This window comes from Haematobia irritans, chromosome 1 (genome assembly GCF_050003625.1).
Source record: "Haematobia irritans isolate KBUSLIRL chromosome 1, ASM5000362v1, whole genome shotgun sequence".
Lineage (NCBI taxonomy): Eukaryota > Metazoa > Arthropoda > Insecta > Diptera > Muscidae > Haematobia > Haematobia irritans.
The window spans coordinates 60,020,634-60,043,900 of NC_134397.1; the positions used below are offsets into that span (position 1 = coordinate 60,020,634).

General features: G+C 33.5%; 1 protein-coding gene across 1 annotated transcript in view; it reads right to left on the reverse strand.

Moving 5' to 3' along the window:
• The window catches only part of LOC142221043 (atrial natriuretic peptide receptor 1), a 472,193-nt gene that overhangs the window by 395,499 nt on the left and 53,427 nt on the right, over window positions 1-23,267 (reverse strand). Inside the window, exons 2-4 of the mRNA XM_075290535.1 lie at window positions 17,605-19,042; window positions 8,600-8,783; window positions 8,319-8,521 (exon numbers count right to left, since the gene is read on the reverse strand). Of these exons, the coding sequence (XP_075146650.1) occupies window positions 8,319-8,521; window positions 8,600-8,783; window positions 17,605-18,829 (1,612 nt within the window). The 5' untranslated portion in view covers window positions 18,830-19,042. The remainder of the gene's footprint in view (window positions 1-8,318; window positions 8,522-8,599; window positions 8,784-17,604; window positions 19,043-23,267) is intronic.

Genomic DNA, 23,267 nt, shown 5'->3' on the forward strand with positions numbered 1-23,267 from the left:
TTTGATAGAAATAAAATTTTGACAATATTTTTGATAGAATAAAATAAATTTTCTATAGAAGTAATATTTTCATCAAATTGTCTAAAAAAATAAAATGTTGAGAAATTAACTAAACTACAAGAGTAGCTTAACCAACAGAGGAAAATAATGTTTGTCATATTTGGTTGGGCAAAACCCTATATACTGCAAGATGGTTTGATGGACGGCCGTTTTTGAATTATCACATTCCTTATCAACTTTCTTGCAGTCTATAGGGATTTGCCCAAATAAATGCGAATTTACACAGAGGCCATAGCTTCTTTCTGATTTAAGTGAAATTTTGCATAGTGAGAAGAATTAACATTCTGACTATGCATATCAAATTTGGTTGGAATCGCTTCAGATTTAGATATAGCTCCCATATATAGGTTTTTCCGATTTGGGTAAAATTACCCACATTTTCCTTTTAAACTCACCGCTGCTATGTTGAAAACTTGTAAAAATGACACAAAGTCTCCTATATTTCTGATAGATATCTATCGTCCAAAAAAATCATAAATGCATTTTTGCGAAGTTGCATAAAAGTTGTTTTAGATCTAAATATTCCCCACATTTTTTACGACTTACATTTTAAGTCTATAGATTTTGTAGAAATCTAACAAATTTTGTCCCGATCGGGTCAGCTTTAAATATATGTATATGGGAACATATCGAATATCTACGTATACAAAGTGTCTTTAGGTCTTTTTTTATATTTCATCAGAGTTTATTAGAATTCTTCTACTACATCTTCATCCAAAATAACTTGCTAATTTAAAACGAAATATTCCCAGTATTATGTTAAAATTTTTATAAATTTAGGAATTTTAATTCCACTCACTCTAAAACAAATTTCAAAGTTTCCTTCTAGTCATAACAATAGATGTCAATTTATAAAATGTTACTCACATTTAGTATACGATGTAATCAGCAACAATAAAAAATCAAAACAACTTTAGACATAATTCAATAAAAAATAAAAATTCTATTTAACACTCGCACTGCCCTAGCTTCATTAGTAGAGCTTTTTTGAAATTCAATTAAGAAAGCACAAACTTTTTTACAAAACGTTACAATTTCGTGCTGATTTTTCTTTTAATTGCACATTGAATATTTTCCGATGCTAAAAAGGATACAATTTTTTTTATTGTATTAGAAATAATATGAAGAAGTGATTTTATTTCTTTATTTTATTTTTCAAAAAAATTTAGTACTTTTTTAATTTGTTTTTTTTTTAATTAAAATTTTAATAATTTTCTTTACAATTTTTAAAATTACCGTTATGGTTTTATTTATTAATACATATTGTTTTTTTTTTTTTGGTTTTTATTCAAAACATTTTGTACACATATAATTTGTTTGCTATTTTTTTTTTGTTTGTAATTAGAATTTTAATAAATTTCTTTACAAATTTTAAACTTTCCGTAATGGTTGTATTTTTTAATACATATAGTTATTTTTTGTTTTGTTTTTATTTAATTTAAACTTTTTTTCCCAAAATTTTGAAAATTTCCGTTATGTTTTTTTTATTTAATTTCATTTACACGCCATTATTCCGCTGAAATGTAATATTTGGTTTGCAGTCTACCGAAGGACTAACCATGTTTACATTACAACAAGGAGTATATAAAGGACATCAAACAACTTCGTGTGTAATTTGGCTATCGTTATTACAAAGTCATATCGTAAATTGAGAGCAACGAAAATTTAATGTTTTGACCGGCTTTTTGAACACATGTTGTTTGTTTTGAACATTTGTGGAAAATCTTCGAATTGGAAGAATGAATAAATAAAGAGGGGACAATTTTCCAAAATCAATTTCCAACAAAGCTTTACCCAACCATAAAAAAGAAAAACGAATATCTTCTCCTTTAGTAATAAGTGAAGAGAAAGCTTTTTTCCAATATAACTATGGGAAGATATTTGCATGTACACTAAAAAGTAAAGCTTCTGCAATAAAAAAAACTCTCGTAATTTCCGATTATAGAAAATCTCTAATTATAGGATGGATAGCAGTCCAACGTAAAAGTGTTATATGATATATAGTAATAGAGAGTGAAGCTTTTTTTTAAATGTAAGTTTTCTTAGAACGCATAAACTTTCAGGTATAGCTCTTCGAATAGACTGTTAGTTCTGTTATGTTAACAACATACATTTTTTCGGAACCACTTAACATAAGGGTACAAGAGTAATAGCTGTTATTGTTTTACGTTACTAACATAGTTGCATATCCCATGCACGGATGCCACTCGTGACAAAATTAATCTACCATAATTTGAAGAAAATTTTACCACAATCTATCAAATTAAAAAAAATTACATATTTTGAAATATTAACAAAATGTTTTTTCTTCGAATAAATGAATGAATGGCCCCTACTATTAGCGAAAATCTTTTGTGTGTACAAATATCCCTTGAACTGTAAATCTATCGAATTTTAAACTTTTTAACGATTTTAGCTTGCACCAACAAAGTAAAGTTACCACTTCTACAAAACGGGAGAATTTACTCACAATAGACTTTGGTAGTATGCAATAACAGGAAATTAAAATTTTTAAATATATTGAATTTATAGAAAGTTTTTTTTTTCAAAATTTTAATCTATATAAAATTTTATCAAAAATTTATTTCTATATAAAATTTTATCACAAATGTATTTTTATACAAAATTTTATCAAAAATGTATTTCTATATAAAATTTTTCTCAAAAATGTATTTCTATAGAAAATTAGATACAAATTTTATATCCACAGAAAATTTTCGTAAAAATTTATTTCTATATATTGAGTTTATAGAAATTTTTTTTCAAAATTTTATTCAAAAGAAAATTTGGTCAAAATTGTGTAACTATAGAAAATTTGTTTAAAAGTTCTTTCTATAGAAAAATCGGCCAAAATTTTATTCCTATATAAAATTTTATCAACATTTTATTTCTATATAAAATATTCTCTAAAAATTTATTTCTATAGAAAATTGGATAAAAATTTTATTTCCACAGAGAATTTTCTTAAAAATTTATTTCTATATACTGAATTTATAGATTTTTTTTTCAAATTTTTATTTCTATTCTAAATTTGGTCGAAATGTTCTATCTATCGAAAATTTGGTTAAAGGTTTCGTTCAATAGAACATTCAGTAAAATTTTTATTTCTATATAAAATTTTCTCAAAAATTTTATTCTATATAAAATTTTGTCAAAATTTAATTTTTATAGAAAATTGGATACAAATTTTATTTCTACAAACAATTTGTTTAACAATTTGTTTCTGTATATTGAATTTATAGAAAATTTTTTCAAAATTTTATTTCTACAGAAAATTTGGTCAAAAATTTATTTCTGTAAAAAATTCGTTAAAAATTTTATTTCTATAGAAAATTGTATAAAAATTTTATTTCCACAGATTTTTTTAAATTTATTTTTATGTATTGAATTTATAGATTTTTTTTTTCAAAATTTTATTTCTAACGAAAATTTGGTCAAAATTCTCTATCTACAGAAAATTTGGTCGAAAATTTCTTTCTGAAGAAAATTCGGTAAAAATTTTATTTCTATATAATATTTTCTCAAAATTTTAATTCTTTATTGAATTTTATTTCTATAGAAAATTATATAACAATTTTATATTCACAAATTTTTTAAATTTATTTTTACGTATTGAATTTTAGATTTTTTTTTTGTAAACTTTATTTGTAAAGAAATTTTGTTCAAAATTTTCTATTTATAGAAAATTTGGTTAACATTTTTTTTCTATGGAAAATTCGTTAAAAATTTTATTTCTATATAAAATTTTCTTAAAAATTTATTCCCATATAAAATTTCGTCAAAAATTTATTTCTATAGAAAATTGGATACAAATTTTATTTATAAAAAAATTTAGTCAAAATTTCCTATCTATACAATATTTGGTCAAAATTTTCTATCTACTATAGAAAATTCGGGCAAAATTTTTTTTCTATTTAAAATTTTCTCAAAAATTTATTTCTATCTAAAATTTTGTCGAAATTTTATTTCTATAGGAAATTGGATACAAATTTATTGCATTTATAGACCATTTTTTCAAAGTTTTATTTCTTTAGAAAAGTTGGTCAAAAATTTCGTTCTATAGAAAATTAGGTCAAAGTTTTATTCCTATATAAAATTTCCTCAAAATTTTATTTCTATATAAAATGTCCTAAAAACTTTATTTCTTTATAAAATTTTGTCAAAATTTTATTTCTACAGAGAATTGTATATAAATTTTATTTCCACAAATTTTTTAAATTTATTTTTTTGTATTGAATTTATAGATTTTTATTTTAAATTTTTTTTCTAATGAAAGTTTGGTCAAAATTTTCTATGTATAGAAAATTTGGTAAAAAAATTTCTTTCAGAAGAAAATTCGGTAAAAATTGTATTTCTATATAAAATTTTCTCAAAATGTTAATTCTTTATAGAATTGTATTTCTGTAGAAAATTATATAAAAATTCTATTTTCACAGATTTTTTTACATTTATTTTTATGTATTGAATTTCCACAATTTTTTTTTAAATTTTATTTCTAACGAAAATTTAGTCAAAATTTTCTATCTATAGAAAATTTGGTTAAAAATGTTTTTCTATATAAAATTGGGTAAAAATTTTATTTCTATATAAAATTTTCTTAAACATTTTTTTCCATATAAAATTTTGTCAAAAATTTATTTTTATAGAAAATTGTATACAAATTTTATTTATAAAAAATTTATGAATTTATAGAAAATTTAGTCAAAATTTTCTGTCTATGCAAAATTTGGTCAACATTTTCTATCTACAGAAAATTTGGTAAAAATTTGCTATCTATAGAAAATTCAGTCAAAAATTTGTTTCTCTATAAAATTTTCTCAAAAATTTATTTCTATATAAAATTGGATACAAATTTTTTTCCACAGAAAATTTTCTTAAAAATTTGTTTGTATATATTGCATTTAGAGATCATTTTTTCAAAATTTTATTTTTTTAGAAAATTCGGTCAAAATTTTATTTCTATATAAAATTTTCTCAAAATTTTATTTCTTTATAAAATGTTGTCAAAACTTTATTTCTTTATAAAATTTTGTCAAAATTTTATTTCTATAGAAATTTGTATAAAATTTTATTTCCACAGATTTTTTTAAACTTATTTTTATCTATTGAATTTATAAAAATTGTTTTTTCAAGATTTTATTTCTAAAGAAAATTTGGTCAAAATTTTCTATCTATAGGAAATTTGGTCAAAAATTAATTTCTGTAGAAAATGTGGTAAAAATTTTATTTCTATATAAAATTATCCCAAAATTTTATTTCGTCATAAAATTTTGTCAACAGTTTATTTCTATAGAAAATTGTATAAAAATTTTATTTCCATAGATTTTTTTAAATTTATTTTTATGTATTGAATTTATATTTTTTTTTTAAATTTTACTTCTAAAGAAAATTTGGTCAAAATTGACTATCTATAGAAAATTCGTTAAACATTTTCTATAGAAACAAAATTTTGAAAAAAAAATTTTCTATAAACTCAATATATAGAAATACATTTTTTAAAAAATGATCTGTAGAAATAAAATTTTTAAGAAAATAAATTTTGTCAAAAATTTTATAGAGAAAAATTTTCTTAAAAATTTATTTCCATATAAAATTTTGTCAAAAATTTATTTCTATAGAAAATTGGATACAAACTTTATTTATAGAAAATTTATGAGTTTATAGAAAATTTAGTCAAAATTTTCTATCTATACAAAATTTGGTCAAAATTTTCTCTCTACAGAAAATTTTGTCAAAATTTGCTATCTATAGAAAAATATAGAAAAATCGGTCAAAATTTTTTTTCTATATAAAATTTTCTCAAAAATGTATTTCTATATAAAATTTTGTCGAAATTTTATTTCTATAGAAAATTGGATATAAATTTTTTCCACAGAAAATTTTCTTAAAAAATTGTTTATATATATTGCATTTATAGACCATTTTTTCTAACTTTTATTTCTTTAGAAAATTTGTTAAAAAAAATTCGTTCTATAGAAAATTCGGTCAAAATTTTATTTCTATATAAAATTTTCTCAAAAAGTTATTTCTATACAAAATTTTCTCAAAATTTTATTTCCACAGAACATTTTCTATATAATGTTTTCTCAAAATTTTAATTCTTTATTGAATTTTATTTCTATAGAAAATTATATAACAATTTTATATTCACAAATTTTATAAATTTATTTTTACGTATTGAATTTTAGATTTTTTTTTGTAAACTTTATTTCTAAAGACATTTTGTTCAAAATTTTCTATTTATAGAAAATTTGATTAACATTTTTTTCTATCTATAGAAAAATCGGTCAAAATGTTTTTTCTATATAAAATTTTCTCAAAAATGTATTTCTATATAAAATTTTGTCGAAATTTTATTTCTATAGAAAATTGGATATAAATTTTTTCCACAGAAAATTTTCTTAAAAATTTGTTTATATATATTGCATTTATAGACCACTTTTTCTAACTTTTATTTCTTTAGAAAATTTGTTAAAAAAAATTCGTTCTATAGAAAATTCGGTCAAAATTTTATTTCTATATAAAATTTTCTCAAAAAGTTATTTCTATACAACATTTTCTCAAAATTTTATTTCCACAGAACATTTTCTTACAAATATATTTTTTTATATATTGAGTTTATTGGATTTTTTTTTTAAATTTTGTTCTATAGAAAATTCGGTCAAAAATTTGGTTAAAAATTTCTTTTTATAGAAAATTCGTTAAAAATGTTATTTCTATATAAAATGTTCTTGATAATTTATTTCCATATAAAATATTGTCAAAAATGTATTTGTTTACAAAATTGGATACACATTTTATTTCCACAGAAAATTTTCCTTAAAAGTTAATTTCTGCAGAAAATTTTGGTAAAAATTTTATTTATATAGAAAATTAAAGTACCTCTTAGGTGGAGATTAAAGTTTTGCAAAATCTACCACAACATCAAGAATTCTACCAATCTACCAAACAGTAAAAAAATTTAGCATTTTTGGTAGAGTTCTACCAACTGTGGTGATCTCATGTCATCCTGTAGTGAAAATTTTCCATAACATCCCTGCAAAAAAATTTGGAAGTTCTTAAAAAGGCACAAGTTTAAAGGCACTTTCAGAAGATGAAAAAAAAAATCTGGGAAAATTGTGAATTTTTGAAAATATTTAAGGTCAAACGTTTCAAACAAGCGTTAGAATCCATTAAAAATTATAAAAAATTATAAAAATTATTTATTTGACAAAATATTGCAGAATTTTTTAATTTACATCCAAAACATTGAATTCGGATCACACCTAAAGAAGTGATACAAATTCAGTGCACCGGCTGTTGAAATGGCGGACTTTCGTCCTATGACAAGCCCATGTTAAATTCATCGCTTCTGCGTCAATTTTGCGCCACTTCCGGATCCAAAAAACATTTTCATTACTTTTTTGGCGACGCTTTTTTTGCTGGGATGGACTGGTGGTTATGTGTGAGATGTAGCTACCAGAAATAATGGTCCCATACTTCGATGGGTTCAATTTGAAACTAATGGTTTTCGAATCACCTTCTAGGTCAATACTAAATCACATTCCCATTTCCCTATAAATTCAACTCTACGACTATTCTTTACTTCAAAAATTTAAAAATTAACTGAAACAAAAAGTTGTTGCATGGCTGTCTCTTGCCTTTCTATGCCCACCACAATAGAATAGTGATGGGAGTATAATAAGTTTGTCATTCCCTTTGCAACAGGTCGAAATATCGATTTCCGACTATATTAAGTATATAAATTCTTGATCATGGAGAAATTCTAAGACGATATAACAATGTCCGTATGTCTGCCTGTTGTAGACACGCTACAGTTTTCAATAATGAAGCTATCGTGCTGAAATTTTGTATAAAGTCGTTTGGTCAAGTTCGGAGATGGGCTATATCGGTTCAGATTTTGATATAGCCCCCATACAAACCGACCCCGCCTAATAGGGGTTTTGAGCATCTAGATTTGCTTGCAATTTACGTTTTGGTACAACCCCCATATATCCCGATTCAATTAAGGTTCGGCCCGGTCGAACTTAAGTTCGTATATACTTGTTAATTTTCCTTTAACCCTTAAAAGCGCACTGTATCTTTTAAGATACAACCAAAAAAATTCTTGCGTCTTAAAATTTTGACCGAATTCTATGAAATCTTCACTGATTTTCATATGTGTTAATGAACTTTCATAAAACCAATTTTAATGCAATTATCTTTAATTCAATTATTTTACTAAAACCATCCTTATTAGAGGGCATGTTCCGACTCACCTGAATGTTTATTGCCAATTTCCCTTATCATTTCCACATGTCGATGTTTTTGATCCCGTGATATCCAATGTTGCGAAAATATCATATTCTCTTTACGCATTTGTTCGCCCAGAGTTTTCATCATCAAGAAACAAGTGTGTTGACCAGCAACACAACGTTGGCCATCGCGATCATAGAAAAAAATCGATCGTGACCATTTAAATCTGAAAATAAAATAATATAGAACAAAATTACCAACACAATGCTCTTTTAGGTTCTTTTTTGTGGAGTCTTTTACATACTTTTTCATAACACTTATGGTTAGATCTGAAAGAGTTTTAAAACTTAGAACACCAGTCCTCAGCATCATATAAAATTCATCTGAGCATGTAGTCTTTTTACTTTCAAAATCAAATGTTGCTCCACCGACTGTTATTAGTGGTGTCCCATTACTGTTGAAATATTTTGTAATACGTCCCACACCAGCTGCAAAGACAGAAGAAATGTTTAAACAAAATATTCACAAAATTGATCGAAAGTTATAGAAAAATGTTGCAGACAGTTCATATTTCAAATTTTAAAAGTATGCTCAATCTGGAATAATCCAGATGGCCTAAGTAGAATAAGGAGCGTCTCTATATATGAACTATTAGGCGAATTAGAAGGATTTTAGTCCGCCTATTATGCAGACAATGGTATAAAATAGAGGTGTGCGCGTGAGTGAAATTTCAATCAAATTCACAAATTCACGAAGCAAAATATTTATTCACTCACGCTCATGCACGATATGTGTGGTAGCTACTCACACTCACGCACTTTCACGAAATGAAAATCAGTACTCATGCACGAACTACTTTCAAAGACTCATGATCACGCACGATTCACGACAAATTCACGTGACTCACGACAAATTCACGAGACCCACGACATTTTCCAACCGGGAATGAGCAAAGGTAACAAAATTCATGAATAGAATATAGTCCGACAGCTAAATTAATTTCAGTCAACATATGAGAAAAAATTAAATCTTGATTTTTTTCGTGAGCGTGATCTTTCAGAAATTTTATTCACGCACATACACGAACCGATTTTATTTTTTACGCACGCTCATGCACGACATATTTGTTTCAGTCCCATTCACGCACATTCACGAAATTTGCTTCAGATTTTGTTAACGTTTCACGTGATTCACGCGTGTCACGGCAATTTCGTGTCACGCGCACACCTCTAGTATAAAATATACAGATGCAGGGATGAATGCAGAATAGGGATAGGTTCGAGAGAGAGAGAGAGAGAGAGGCTGAAGAAAGGGATGACACTACTAGTTGCTAATAATTTGAACATTTGTGTCGATATACTGGCAGATGGCTGAAGGGACCATATTCCTCTCTAACTTCAGCGCGTTTTCACCTCTGTGATTGCATTCATTATTGTAGGGAAGACACCGCTGCAGACCTTGATAGTTTTTCCCCAACTAAGGGCCGGCAAGTACAGCTGCCCGCCAGCTCTAACGGAATTTATAGTACCGTAGGACACTTTTATCCCATTTTTAGTTAAAGGCCACATGACACGCACCAATTGATTACACGAGGGAACAATGGTTCTGTTGATTAAGAATTGAATATTGTTTTTAAGGTTATTTGGGATGCGGAATCCACACCTGCACATGGTTTTTTCTATCCGATCAACTTTTCGAGATATACCGTTATAAATTAATAACTTGAAAACGGGAGGATTATTCCCTCTCAATAATACTGGTGACATTTCTGAGTGTTTCAAAGCTTCTCTAAGTGGTTTCACTGGAATGTGGAACGCCGTTCGGACTCGGCTATAAAAAAGAGGTCCCTTGTCATTGAGCGTAAGATGGAATCGGGCAGCACTCAGTGATAAGAGAGAAGTACACCAATGTGGTATCACAATGGACTGAATAGTCTAAGTGAGCCTGATACATCGGGCTGCCACATAACCTAACCTAACCTAACATCACGTACCAAATTTCAACCGAATCGGATGAATTTTGCTCTTCCACGGGGCTCCGGAGGTCAAATCTGGAGATCGGTTTATATGGAGCCTTTATATAATTATGGACCGATTTCGACCAATTTTTGCATGGGCCATATATTAACACCACGTACCAAATATCAACTGAATCAGATGAATTTTGGTCTTCCAAGACGCTCCGGAGGTCAAATCTGGTGATCGGTTTATATGGGGGCTATATATTATGCACCGATGTGGACCAATTTTTGCATGGTCATTAGAGACCATATACTAACACAATGTACAAAATTTCAGCCGGATCGGATGTAATTTGCTTCTCTTAGAGGCTCCGAAAGCCAAATTGGGGGATCGGTTTATATGGGGGCTATATATAATTATGGACCGATGTAGACCAATTTTTGCATGGTCATTAGAGACCATGTACTAATACCATATACCAAATTTAAGCCTGATCGGATGAAATTTGCTTCTCTTAGAGGCTCCGCAAGCCAAATCGGGGGATCGGTTTATATGGGGGCTATATATAATTATGGACCGATGTGGACCAATTTTTGCATGGTTTTTAGAGACCATATACTAACACCATGTTCCAAATTTCAGCCGGATCGGATGACATTTGCTTCTCTTAGAGGGTCTGCAAGCCAAATTTGGGGATCGGTTTATATAGGGGCTATACGTAAAAGTGGACCGATATGGCCCATTTACAATACCATCTGACCTACATCAATAACAAGTACTTGTGCCAAGTTTCAAGTCGATAGCTTGTTTCGTTCGTAAGTTAGCGTGATTTCAACGGACGGACGGACATACTCAGATCGACTCAGAATTTCACCACGACCCAGAATATATATATACTTTATGGGGTCTTAGAGCAATATTTCGATGTGTTACAAACGGAATGAAAAAGTTAATATACCACCATCCTATGGTGGAGGGTATAAAAAATTGGGGAAAGAAATGCACCTGACCCAAGCCTTCTTGTCCACACAGACATAAACTAAAACATGGCATTCTTGTTCGTCTATATCAATACGAATAAAAGCATCTTGTCTATTCAGCAAAACAACCATGAAAGGTACCGAAGAAAAGCTGGATGATAATGGACCAAAGGTAAAAGTCCCAGGAGTCTAGAAAGAAATGCACTGAGGCAACCTGCAACAAGGACAGCAGAAGTACGAAGGCTATTGATGGCATAACAATTACGACCACCAAATAGCCCAAGATTTTCGGAGTCAAATTCGTGCCATGTCATAGGCAGAGAATCGAGAAACTTGGTGTAGCAATCCCATTGAAGGAAGTAGTCTTCAGGTCAACCTCCGCCTGGGCGAAGAGACTAGGAAAAGTAGCAACCTGCGGGTACAAAACCTTAGGTGCTACCCCAGCAAAAAAATGGATCACTATTTCAGCAGGTTTATAAGGGAGAGAGGCAGTACCAACAGCTTACAAAACAACCGAATCAGCGCTGATTTTTGTGGGAGATATCCCGATGTAGAGCAGCTTCTATATAGCGCTGATATAATTGCTCATTTTAATAGAAATATTGCCTAGAAGTATAATATCTTGAGTATATAATCTTGAGTATAGCATTGTTGGCGTGAAGGAAAACAGCACTACCTTTCATGCATCTATACCGCATGAATTGGTTGCAATAACGTAAACGAATGATCATAAACTAGTTTGATTACTCATTTACGTTACTGCCACCGATACATGCAGTGTGAATACACTACCTATTTATTATATACCAAATAGCGCAACTAAATTCTTACTGCTGAAGTATTTTTTGCTGGGCAATATGATGAATATTTACGTATGCGTCCATAGTCTGACAAATATCGGCGGAGATGAAGTTCCTTACTAGCCTCAGCGCAATTTCTCCGCTGTGAGAGGGAATCTCACTCACTATTGTAAGGTCTTCATATAAATGATCAACACACGTACAACAGTCTAAATAATAGAATGAGACAGCAAGTTTACGATAGAATAGATTCAGTATGTTTTTGGTCAACAAAATAAAGTATTGGAGAACTGGGCAAAGTTTCCTTGCCCATCCTGACCGAAGCCAAAGGAAAGACGTTCTTAGTGACCAAGAGTGGTCAATATGAGGAATTCAAGGGTTGGATAGATTAAGACAAGTACTCGTGGTAACTTAAAAATAAGGAACCAGATGCAGGACTTAATGCGGAATAAGTGTAGGCACGAGATAGAGACTGAAGCCAAAGATGGTACTATTCGAGCCTAATAGAATCAATCTTTAAATATGAGTCTATAGACAGAATTTGTGGAAAAGAAGTTCCTCACTTGCTTCAGCGCGACTTCTGACTGCATAGAGGGCCTTCACAAAAACTTACCAATACTACTGTCTTAATAATAGAATCAGACAGCAGGCAGGGTTGAATTAGAATTTCCTCGAAGCGAGAAGACAAGGACTTCGGCCCAAACAAGGGACCAAATACAAGGCTCAATGGAGGATACGGATAGGCTTGATATTGAGGCTGAAGCCTAAGATGACGCTATCGGAAAATAGGTGGATATCGCTGGAGACGAAGTTTCTCAAAAGTTATTGCGCGACTTCTCCGTTTCGAGGATTTCATACGATTGACCAAGATAAGAATGGCATGGGTTGGAGAGGAGTTCCCTCAAAGTGAGAAGACCATAAGCGTAGTAAGGCCTCCAGAAAAAAATTAGCCCCCCTATAATGTGAAAACCTATATATGATTTTCCATTATATATTGTTACTGTAGTATAGATTAAAATGTCTAGATACGGCAATGGAGAAGACAAGAACTCGGACCAACTGAAAAGCAAAGGGTCAGATATATATCTCAATGCAGAATAGAGGTAGGTTTGATCCTAATAGGATCAGTCTCTACATATGCGTCGATAATCGTCTATAGGTGGATATTGGTGGAGACGAAGTTTCTCTCTTGCTTCAGCGTGACTTTTAGGCTGTGAGAGCGGATGGCATTCATAGTTCTAGGATCTTCACAAAAATGACTAGTACTACGGTCTAAATGACAGGACGACACAAGTTCACTACAGTATAGATTTTGCAGATTTATAGTCAAGGCTTCTTGAGCATACTGACCAAAACCAAAAGAAAAGATGTTAGGATCAACGTTGTGTATTTAAAATGAAAGAGACAAAGGTTGGAACGGAACTTTCAATGGAATCTATTAAGAAAGGCACCGAAACAGGAAGACAAGGAATGGTGCCAAATGAAGGCAAGGAATGGAGCCAAAGGAAGGAACACTGTCTTGGAGGTGAGAAAGTCGAGTGTTGTACATGACCTTTCCATGGAGACCATTAAAAAGACAACGTAACGGGAAGGGAATCTGACCGACTGAAAACCAAGAGGCTAGGGAATCCTCAAATCTCAAGTATAACAAGGAGTCAACCAAGAAAAGTATCGAAGAAAAGCTGGATTAATGGACCAAAGGTAAAAGAGCGAGTCTCAGCAGTCTACAATGAAAAACACCGAGGCAATCTGCTGGTACAAAACCTTTGGTGCTACGTTAAGTCTAAGAACGCCAGTCGGACTTGGACTTTAGAGATATTAAGTCAAACTCATGTGTAGTGAAACAAGGAAATGCACATGCTGGAGTTATATCTCTGGCACTGGTCTACCTTTGGCTACCATCTATTACACCGTCCCTAACAGCGCCGAGAATATAATGAAGACAACTTTACAGGCATTTAATCTTACCCTTTTGTTTTTGATGACATCTGCGATCGTTAATATAACTTCCTTTATGATTTTCCTCCTTAGCCACCCTATGATGGTATAACAATTTTGACCACAAAATACCTTAACATTTTGGGTGTCACATTGAGGTGCTCTTAGAACCACAGCATGTATTCCCAGCACAGCCCTGGATTACAGGTATATCGATCCCAAGATCCAACCTGAAGGTAAGAAGGGTCGCAAAAAAGGAAGGTGAGAAAGGTCGTTAGAATCATGACCGGTAGCCTAGAGTTGGCTGCACATTTGGGCTGAACAGCAATAGCGAAAGGTGATGTCGTATATATAGAATGAAAAATATGAGATCTTGGAGCTCCACCTATGGTACTGTTTTACATTCACAAGATATAGATCCTCCCCTATAGCGAAAAAGGTAGTGGGGACCTAAGCCAACTTGGAAACAATTTGGCATAGAGGTATTAGGGACCACCGGTAATGGTTAGCAGGCTAGCCTTGCATACACAGGATCGTGGTCGAAGATCCTACGTTAGAAAAAGGAGTTCCCAGGGTTCAATCCCAGTTTCGACCAAACACCGAAAAGTTTTTCAGCGGTAGATTATCCCCTCTGAGTAATGCTGGGAGACACCGTGGTGCAATGGTTGGCATGCCGCCTTGCATATACAAGTTCGATTCCTGCTGCGACCGAACACCAAAAAGTTTTTCAGCGGTGGATTATCCCACCTCTGTAATGCTGGTGACATTTCTGAGTTTCAAAGCTTCTATAAGTGGTTTCACTGCAATGTGGAACGCTGTTCGGACTCGGCTATAAAAAGGAGGTCCGTTGTCATTGGACTTAAACTGGAATCAGGCAGCACTCAGTGATAAGAGAGAAGTTCACCACTGTGGTATCACAACCCTACGAGAGATTTGTGCAAATTGCCACTAATGGACTGGTACTAGTGCTCCAGTTTATCAAAATTTTTAACTGCCATATAATTTATTGATTTATATATTAATAATTTATTGATTTATATATTAAAATCTTTTTGAATCCACACTTTTACTACAATACAACTATCAGAATTATTTATTGTTCAACATAATCCTTTCTGGCGCGATACGGATGGAAACAGGGTCCTACAAGTTTGGCCCAGACTTTTTCATGAACAGTTGTCAATGGGATAGTCCTACTATGTTATGATAGGACGTGTCGTTTGGAATGAGTTCAAGTTGTATCCTAAAGCGTAAATTTTCTCAGCCAATGACAAACCCATGTTTAAGTGACCGGTCCCTTCCATACGCTTGGACCAGAACTGTGACTGGTTCATACACACCTGGAACTAACTCTGTACCGGTCCTGGGGTTGATCCATTTCCCGTGGGGAATGGACTGAATAGTTTAAGTAAGCCTGATTCATCGCGCTGCCACTATATCTAACCTAACCTAGGTTAGGTTAGGTTAGGTGGTAGCCCGGTGTATCAGGCTCACTTACACTATTCAGTCCATTGTGATACCACATTGGTGAACCTCTCTCTTATCACTGAGTGCTGCCCGATTCCATGTTAAGCTCAATGACAAGGGACCTCCTTTTTATAGCCGAGTCGGAATGGCGTTCCACATTGCAGTGAAACCACTTAGAGAAGCTTTAAAACCCTCAGAAATGTCACCAGCATTACTGAGGTGGGATAATCCACTGCTGAAAAAACTTTTTGGTGTTCGGTCGAAGCAGGAATCGAACCCACGGCCTTGTGTAAGCAAGGCGGGCATGCTAACCATTGCACCACGGTGGCTCCCAACCTAACCTAACTTAATGGTCTTTCAATTACGAAAAGCCAATTTGAAACTAATGTTCGAAGCTATGTTCCCTTAAAACTTGCCACTCACATATCTTATCATTCAGTTCCGGAGAGGCCAAAGTGATGTCCAAAATCTCTTGCCTATTTTTGGTGACGAAGGTTGGGGCATCCCCCTTATTGCAAACTACCGGTGTAGTACGCAAAATAAACTTTATTAGCGACCCTTGCATTAGCATCACAACTTCCCAAAATACTATGAAGTGCATTTGCATCTCATCCCATAATGAGTTTTGTCTTCGTTTTTAGCGACTCCTTAACAGTGATGCCACAAGTAAAGGGTGATACGGTCAAAATTTGGTCAATATAAACTTGACGTATTTCTTTCAATTTTGCATTTAAAAACCCTGAACACCCCTCATTTTGAAGGTGTGTGTGTGTAGAATGTTGCTCCTATTTTGATTTTGGAATTCACTCTTCAGTTGTCAAAATGCCGTCCAAGCAAGAAGAGCAGCGTATCAAAATTTTGCTCGCGCATCGCGAAAATCCGAGCTACTCGCACGCTAAGCTGGCAAAATCGCTAAAAGTTGCCAAATCAACCGTTACAAATGTAATTAAAGTGTTTGGGGAACGTTTGTCGACAGTCAGGAAGTCTGGATCGGGGGGAAATCGAAAACCGGAAGCCGCTGAGACGACAAACAGAGTAGCCGGTTTCAAGTTTCAAGCGAAATCCTAACCTCTCTCTCCGAGATACCGCAAATAAGCTGGATGTATCGTCTACAACCGTGCATCGAGCCAAAAAACGAGCCGGACTATCGACTTACAAGAAGGTAGTGACTCCAAATCGCGATGATAAACAAAATACGACGGCTAAAGCGCGATCCCGGAGGCTGTACACGACGATGCTGATGAAGTTTGACTGCGTGGTGATGGACGACGAAACCTACGTCAAAGCCGACTACAAACAGCTTCCGGGACAGGAGTTTTATACGGCAAAAGGAAGGGGAAAGGTAGCAGATATTTTCAAGCACATAAAATATATGGTTTGGCAAGCCATCTGTACCTGTGGCCTGAAAAGCAGCATTTTCATAGCTTCCGGGACTGTCAACCAAGAAATTTACGTGAAAGAGTGTTTGAATAAACGTCTGCTGCCTTTCCTGAAGAAACACGGTTGTTCCGTACTGTTTTGGCCGGATTTGGCATCTTGCCATTACGGGAAAAAGGCCATGAAGTGGTACGCCGCCAACAACGTGCAAATGGTTCCCAAGGACAAGAACCCTCCCAACACGCCAGAGCTCCGCCCAATTGAGAAATACTGGGCTATTGTCAAGCGGAACCTAAAGAAGACCAAAAAAAAACTGCTAAGGACGAGCAGCAGTTCAAGGCAAACTGGCTTTCTGCGGCGAAGAAGGTGGACAAGGTGGCTGTACAAAATCTGATGGCAGGTGTCAAGCGTGAGGCCCGGGAATTCGGATTTGGAAAATCGAATGCCTAACTGAATATTTTCCCTGAATTTTATACTAATTGAACTTGAAAAAGAAATTTAATTTGATTTTTAAATAAACGATTTCACCGATTTACACGCGTTTTCCCTTGACCAAATTTTCACCGTATCACCCTTTATGTTACACGATCCCTGTGAAAAATTTACATTGTGCTCTTGATACATGTGTAGAGTGATCATATTCCTTTTCTTAGTGTATAGAGGTATGGAGAACTGAACCAAACTAGAAACAAGGACTTGATCCTGTTTCCAACCTAACCTAGTGTGCGCATTGAATTTTTATTATACCCATCATGGAAGTAATAAAAATTCCTCTCTTAAACTTACCCAAACCATAATCACACGTTGGCCCAAATATGGCATGGGCACAATTCTTCACAATGCCATCCATGACATTGACCATGGCAAAGGCAGCATCACATTTATCATCATGGGGCATCCAATCGAAGCTTACAAACGATGGCAATAAACCACTTTCGTGAAGATATTGTTCGGCCACTTTTAAGATGGGCACCACACGCCGCAATGATGTCAGGTAAGTATCGTTATCGGGCAAAAGGACCAAAGCACGTATACGACAATCGAATGCATCAAACGAACTGGAATAGTAGCGGTCCACATTAACTTCATTGCGTTGTGAATGATTTGTCTGATTATCATCTGTGACAGGATGATGTATGGCATGATAATAAATTTTCTCATTGTCTGGATGTAACCATTTGGGACGACAGATGGCTTCACAGGAGCGACTGGGTTCCTCACGACATCCTGCGGATACTGGCAGAGGTAAAATCAGTAAGCAATGCAACATCACCATTGTAAACAGGAACATGTTAAAGAACCTAATAAGATCAGCTGGGTAATGGAAATATCTTATCAGATACAGGAATGCATACAGTTTTGATAATCCAATATTTGTTGTACTATCCAGGATTTTTGTACAATAATGTTTACGATGTTGTCGCTGTATGTTTGACTTGTTTTCATGCTGAGGGGATGTTGAACTAATAATACTGCTTGTGAAGATTTTGTTATGCAGATGAATTGGATAATCTGACTGTGTTGTGGCATTGGCTATTTTTTCAGGAACTTCCTCTAGTCTTTGTTTGTTTGCTGTAGTCACAGAATATTTCCAATGACCTTTCGTTGGGTTTCCTTTAATCTCAGTCTGTTTCGGTTTACACGAGTCCTCTGAGGCCATGACAATTTTATTGCCGCCATTGTCATCGAAATTTCTATTTCCTTGGTTTGCAATCATTTCATTTGCATAATACTGGTAATGGAATGACCAAGAATCTATCATAGAATAATGGGAGTTCCGCGTATAAATTGTGGGTGACAATAATGCTGCCTCGTCTGGAGTCTGTTGGTTATTGACCATTTTTTTAAGATATTCTCGATGCAATGACTTGGGCCACTTGGCCACAAAAAAGCTATGGCTAAATCTTTGGCTAACATTGACAGTTGAGTATTTGTAAGTTTGTCTATGTCTCTTCTCTTCCGGGGTGGTGGGGATTGTACAACACTCATATGGTGGCATGTTGCAGTTCATTCTCTTCTTTGGTCAATTGCATAATCTCTTTTGAATTTTTTCACCCTTTGAGTCCATGTATTTCATGAAATCGTGCCGCCGTGCTGATTTTATTTTTTCTTCTTCTTCTTGGTATATAATTTTTATGGCTTTTAAGGATTAAAAACTTGCGATTGCATGTTAATGGTATTTATTTCATGAACGATGTTGTACAAGGAGTTGCCAGCACCAAACCTGCAATGAATCACGAAGATAAAAAAACTCGGTTAATGCTATTAAAGTTAACTTATTTGCCCTGTATTTTATTTGGAGTGATTAATGTTAACATCGACTTCGTAGACATTTTGCGAAATCCGTTTTGGAGCGAATAGGAAGTTAAGTGAGTTACAGTGGGATAAAGAAAGTTACGAACTATGGCTCTGACAGATGAGAAATGAGGCGGGGAGTTAGGAGTGCAATGTACGTGATGCTACATTTTTGTGAAATATTTTGGGCAATTCATTAGCCACATAGTAAGTAATTTGCTGAAATAACAAGTGAGCAAAGTAGAAAGTCGGGCGGGGCCTAGTTCATATTTATGGAAATTATGGGAACATGTTTATTGGAGATCTATCTCAATCTGAGCAGAAATGTCTGATCTTAGGAGCTATATTTGATTTTATGCCTGTAGAATTAGTATGTGACTAATGTTAAGAACCGATTTCTTCCAAAATCTATAGGGTTCTCTTCTGACACAAATCACAACTTGTGCTTGAAGTTGATTGGACTTAAATTGCGACCTAGACGTTGATTACAAAAATGTGGTCACAAATAGTCGGACATGGCTAGATCGACTCAGGAACACAGTTGCCACTTGAGCCCAAAACAATCTACCAAAATTTGGAGAAAATTTTACCAAAAACTTACAAAAAACAAAAATAATATTATCTTGTCAAAAATTTATTTTTATAGAAAATTTTGTCAACATTTTACTTGTACAGAACAACCCATATCGACCGATTACTCGATTTGCCTAAAAATAAAAAATCTAGAGCTACTTTAGATCCCCAAAGTGGTGTACCGATTGTGGTATATATCGGTACCAAAACCTGTAACGATATATACCACAATCGATACACCATTTGGGTTTGACGATATAGACCGATATCCCGGTTTAACTTTGGACACCACAATCTTTAAACTCCTGACCAATGTGACGCCGAGTACGTATACAGAAAAAATATCATCAAAATATTTCAACTAATAAATTAATTGATACAATTAACTTTTTAATCAAACTTGGAAGAGTCAGTTAAAAAAGCGATGGAAATTTATTTAATTGTTAATTAAAAAATTATTTCTAACAATTAATTTTTAATCAGGCAGTTACGTTTTTATTTAAAGAATAAATTGCGTTTTGCAATCAACATCAGTTTTAATTGAATCAATTGAAAAAAACTAATTGAAATTTGCCGATGTCATTTTAGGCAATTGAAGACATTTCAATTAAAAAATTAATTGGATCAATTAATTACGTTGTTGAATCAGAAGACGTTTTTTGTGTGTTTTTGTCTTGTATGTGTTTGAGGGTCATTACATACCTAATACTGCCGTTGGGTTATAACCAAAGATAATAGAGAGAAGAAGATGGGAAATTGGCTGCTGAGCACAACAAACCATTTACCGTGCTAGGCCCATACATTTCGTTTATCGAACCAAACGCGTATACGACAAGTATTACCATAGAATTAAAATACATATAAAAACAAGTATAAACGGCCGTAAGTTCGGCCAGGCCGAAGCTTATGTACCCTCCGCCATGGATTGCATAGAAACTTGTACTGAAGACTGTCATCCACAATCGAACTACTTGGGTTGCGATAACACTTGCCGATGGCAATGTATCTTAAAACTTCCTAACATTGTTTTCTAAATTGCAAGGTAGTCCATACGTGGTATATATTAAACTAAACAAATATATATGGCCGTAAGTTCGGCCAGGCCGAATCTTCACCCTCCACCATGGATAGCGTAGAAACTTCTACGAAAGACTGTCATCCACAATCGAATTGTGGTATCTTAAATCGTTTTCTAAATTGTGAGTTAGTCCATACGTGGTATATATTAGAAAAAAAAGGTATGTGTAGGTAAGTCTACAAATAACTACGAATCGATATGGACTTTTGCACGGTACGTAGGGAGCCAGAATTGAAATATGGGGGTCGCTTATATGGGGGCTATATACAATTATAAACTTGATATGGACCAATTTTTGAGTGATTGGGGATCGATTTATCTGAGGGCTATATATAACTATAGACCGATATGGACCTAGTTAGGCATGGTTGTTAACGGCCATATACTAGCACAATGTACCAAATTTCAAATGACTCGGATGACATTTGCTCCTCCAAGATGCTCCAAAACCAAATCTCGGGATCGGTTTATATTGGGGCTATATATGATTATGGACTGATATGGACCACTTTTGGCATGGTTGTTAAATATCATATACTACCACCACGTACCAAATTTCAACCAGATCGGATGAATTTTACTTCTCCAAAAGGCACCGGAGGTCAAATCTGGGGATCCGTTTATATGGGGGCTATATATAATTATGGACCGATTTCGACCAATTTTTGCTTGGATGTTTGAGGCCATATATTAACACCACGTACCAAATTTCAACTGAATCAGATGAATTTTGGTCTTCCAAGAGGTTCCGGAGGTCAAATCTGGTGATCGGTTTATATGGGGCTATATATAATTACGAACCGATGTGGACCAATTTTTGCATGGTTGTTAGAGACCATATACTTACACCATGTACCAAATTTCAGCCGGATCGGATGAAATTTGCTTCTCTTAGAGGCAACGCAAGCCAAATCTGGGGATCGGTTTATATGGGGGCTATATATAATTATGGACCGATGTGGACCAATTTTTGCATGGTTGTTAAAGACCATATACTTACACCATGTACCAAATTTCAGCCGGATCGGATAAAATTTGCTCCTCCAAGAGGCTCCGAAATCGGGGGATCGGTTTATATTTGGGGCTATATATAATTATGGACCGATCATCAATAACAACTACTTGTGCCAAGTTTCACGTCGATAGCGTGTTTCGTTCAGAAGTTAGCGTGATTTCAACTGACGGACGGACGGACATGCTCAGATCGACTCAGAATTTCACCACGACCCAGAATATATATACTTAATGGGGTCTTAGAGCAATATTTCGAAATGAAAAAGTTAATATATCCCCATCCTATGGTGGAGGGAATAAAAAGGCCTACTAAGTACGTATATAATTAAGTTTGACAAAATTTTCTATAGAAAAAAAATTTTGACAAAATAACATTTTGACAACATTTTCTATAGAAGTAAAATTTGGATAAGATTGTCAATAGAATTAACATTTTGACAACATTCTTTAGAGAAATACAATTTTGACAAAATTTTCTATAGAAATAATATTTTGCCAAAATCTGCCACAGAAATAAAATTCGACAAAATTTTCTATAGGAATAAAATTTTGACAAAATTTTCGATAGAAATAAAATTTTGGTAGATTATTCTTTCTCGAGTGGCAACCATGATTATGAACCGACATGGACTAATTTTTTTGTGATTGGGGATCGGCTATATATGACTATAGACCGATATGGATCAATTTTGGCATGGTTATTAGCCGCCATATACGAACACCACGTACCAAATTTCAACCGAATCGGATGAATTTTGCTCCTCCAAAGGTTCCGGAGGTCAAATCAGGGGATCGATTTATATGGGGGCTATATATAATGATGGACCGATATGGACCAATTTTTGCATGGTTGTTAGATACGATATACTAATACCATGTACCAATTTCAACAGGATCGAATGACATTAACTTCTCTTAGAGTATCCGCAAACCAAATTTGGGGATCGGTTTATATGGGGGCTATATATAATTGTGGACCGATATGGACCAATTTTTGCATGGGTGTTAAAGAACATATACCAACACCATGTACCAAATTTCAACCGGATCGAATGAATTTTGGTCCTCTAAGAGGCTCCGGAGGTCAAATCTGTGGATCGGTTTATATGGGGGCTTTATATAATTATGGACCGATATGGACCATTTTTTACATGGTTGTTAAATAACATATACCAACACCATGTACCAAATTTTAATCGGATCGAATGAAATTTGGTCCTCTAAGAGGCTCCGGAGGTCAAATCTGGGGATCGGTTTTTATGGGGGCTATATATAATTGTGGACCGATATGGACCAATTTTTGGCATGGTTGTTAGATACGGTATACTAATACCATGTATCAAATTTCAGCCGGATCGGATGAAATTTGCTTCTCTTAGAGGATCCGCAAACCAAATCTGGGGATCGGTTTATATGGGGGCTATATATTATTATGGACCGATATGAACCAATTTTTCGTGTTTGTTAGAGACCACATACTAACACCACG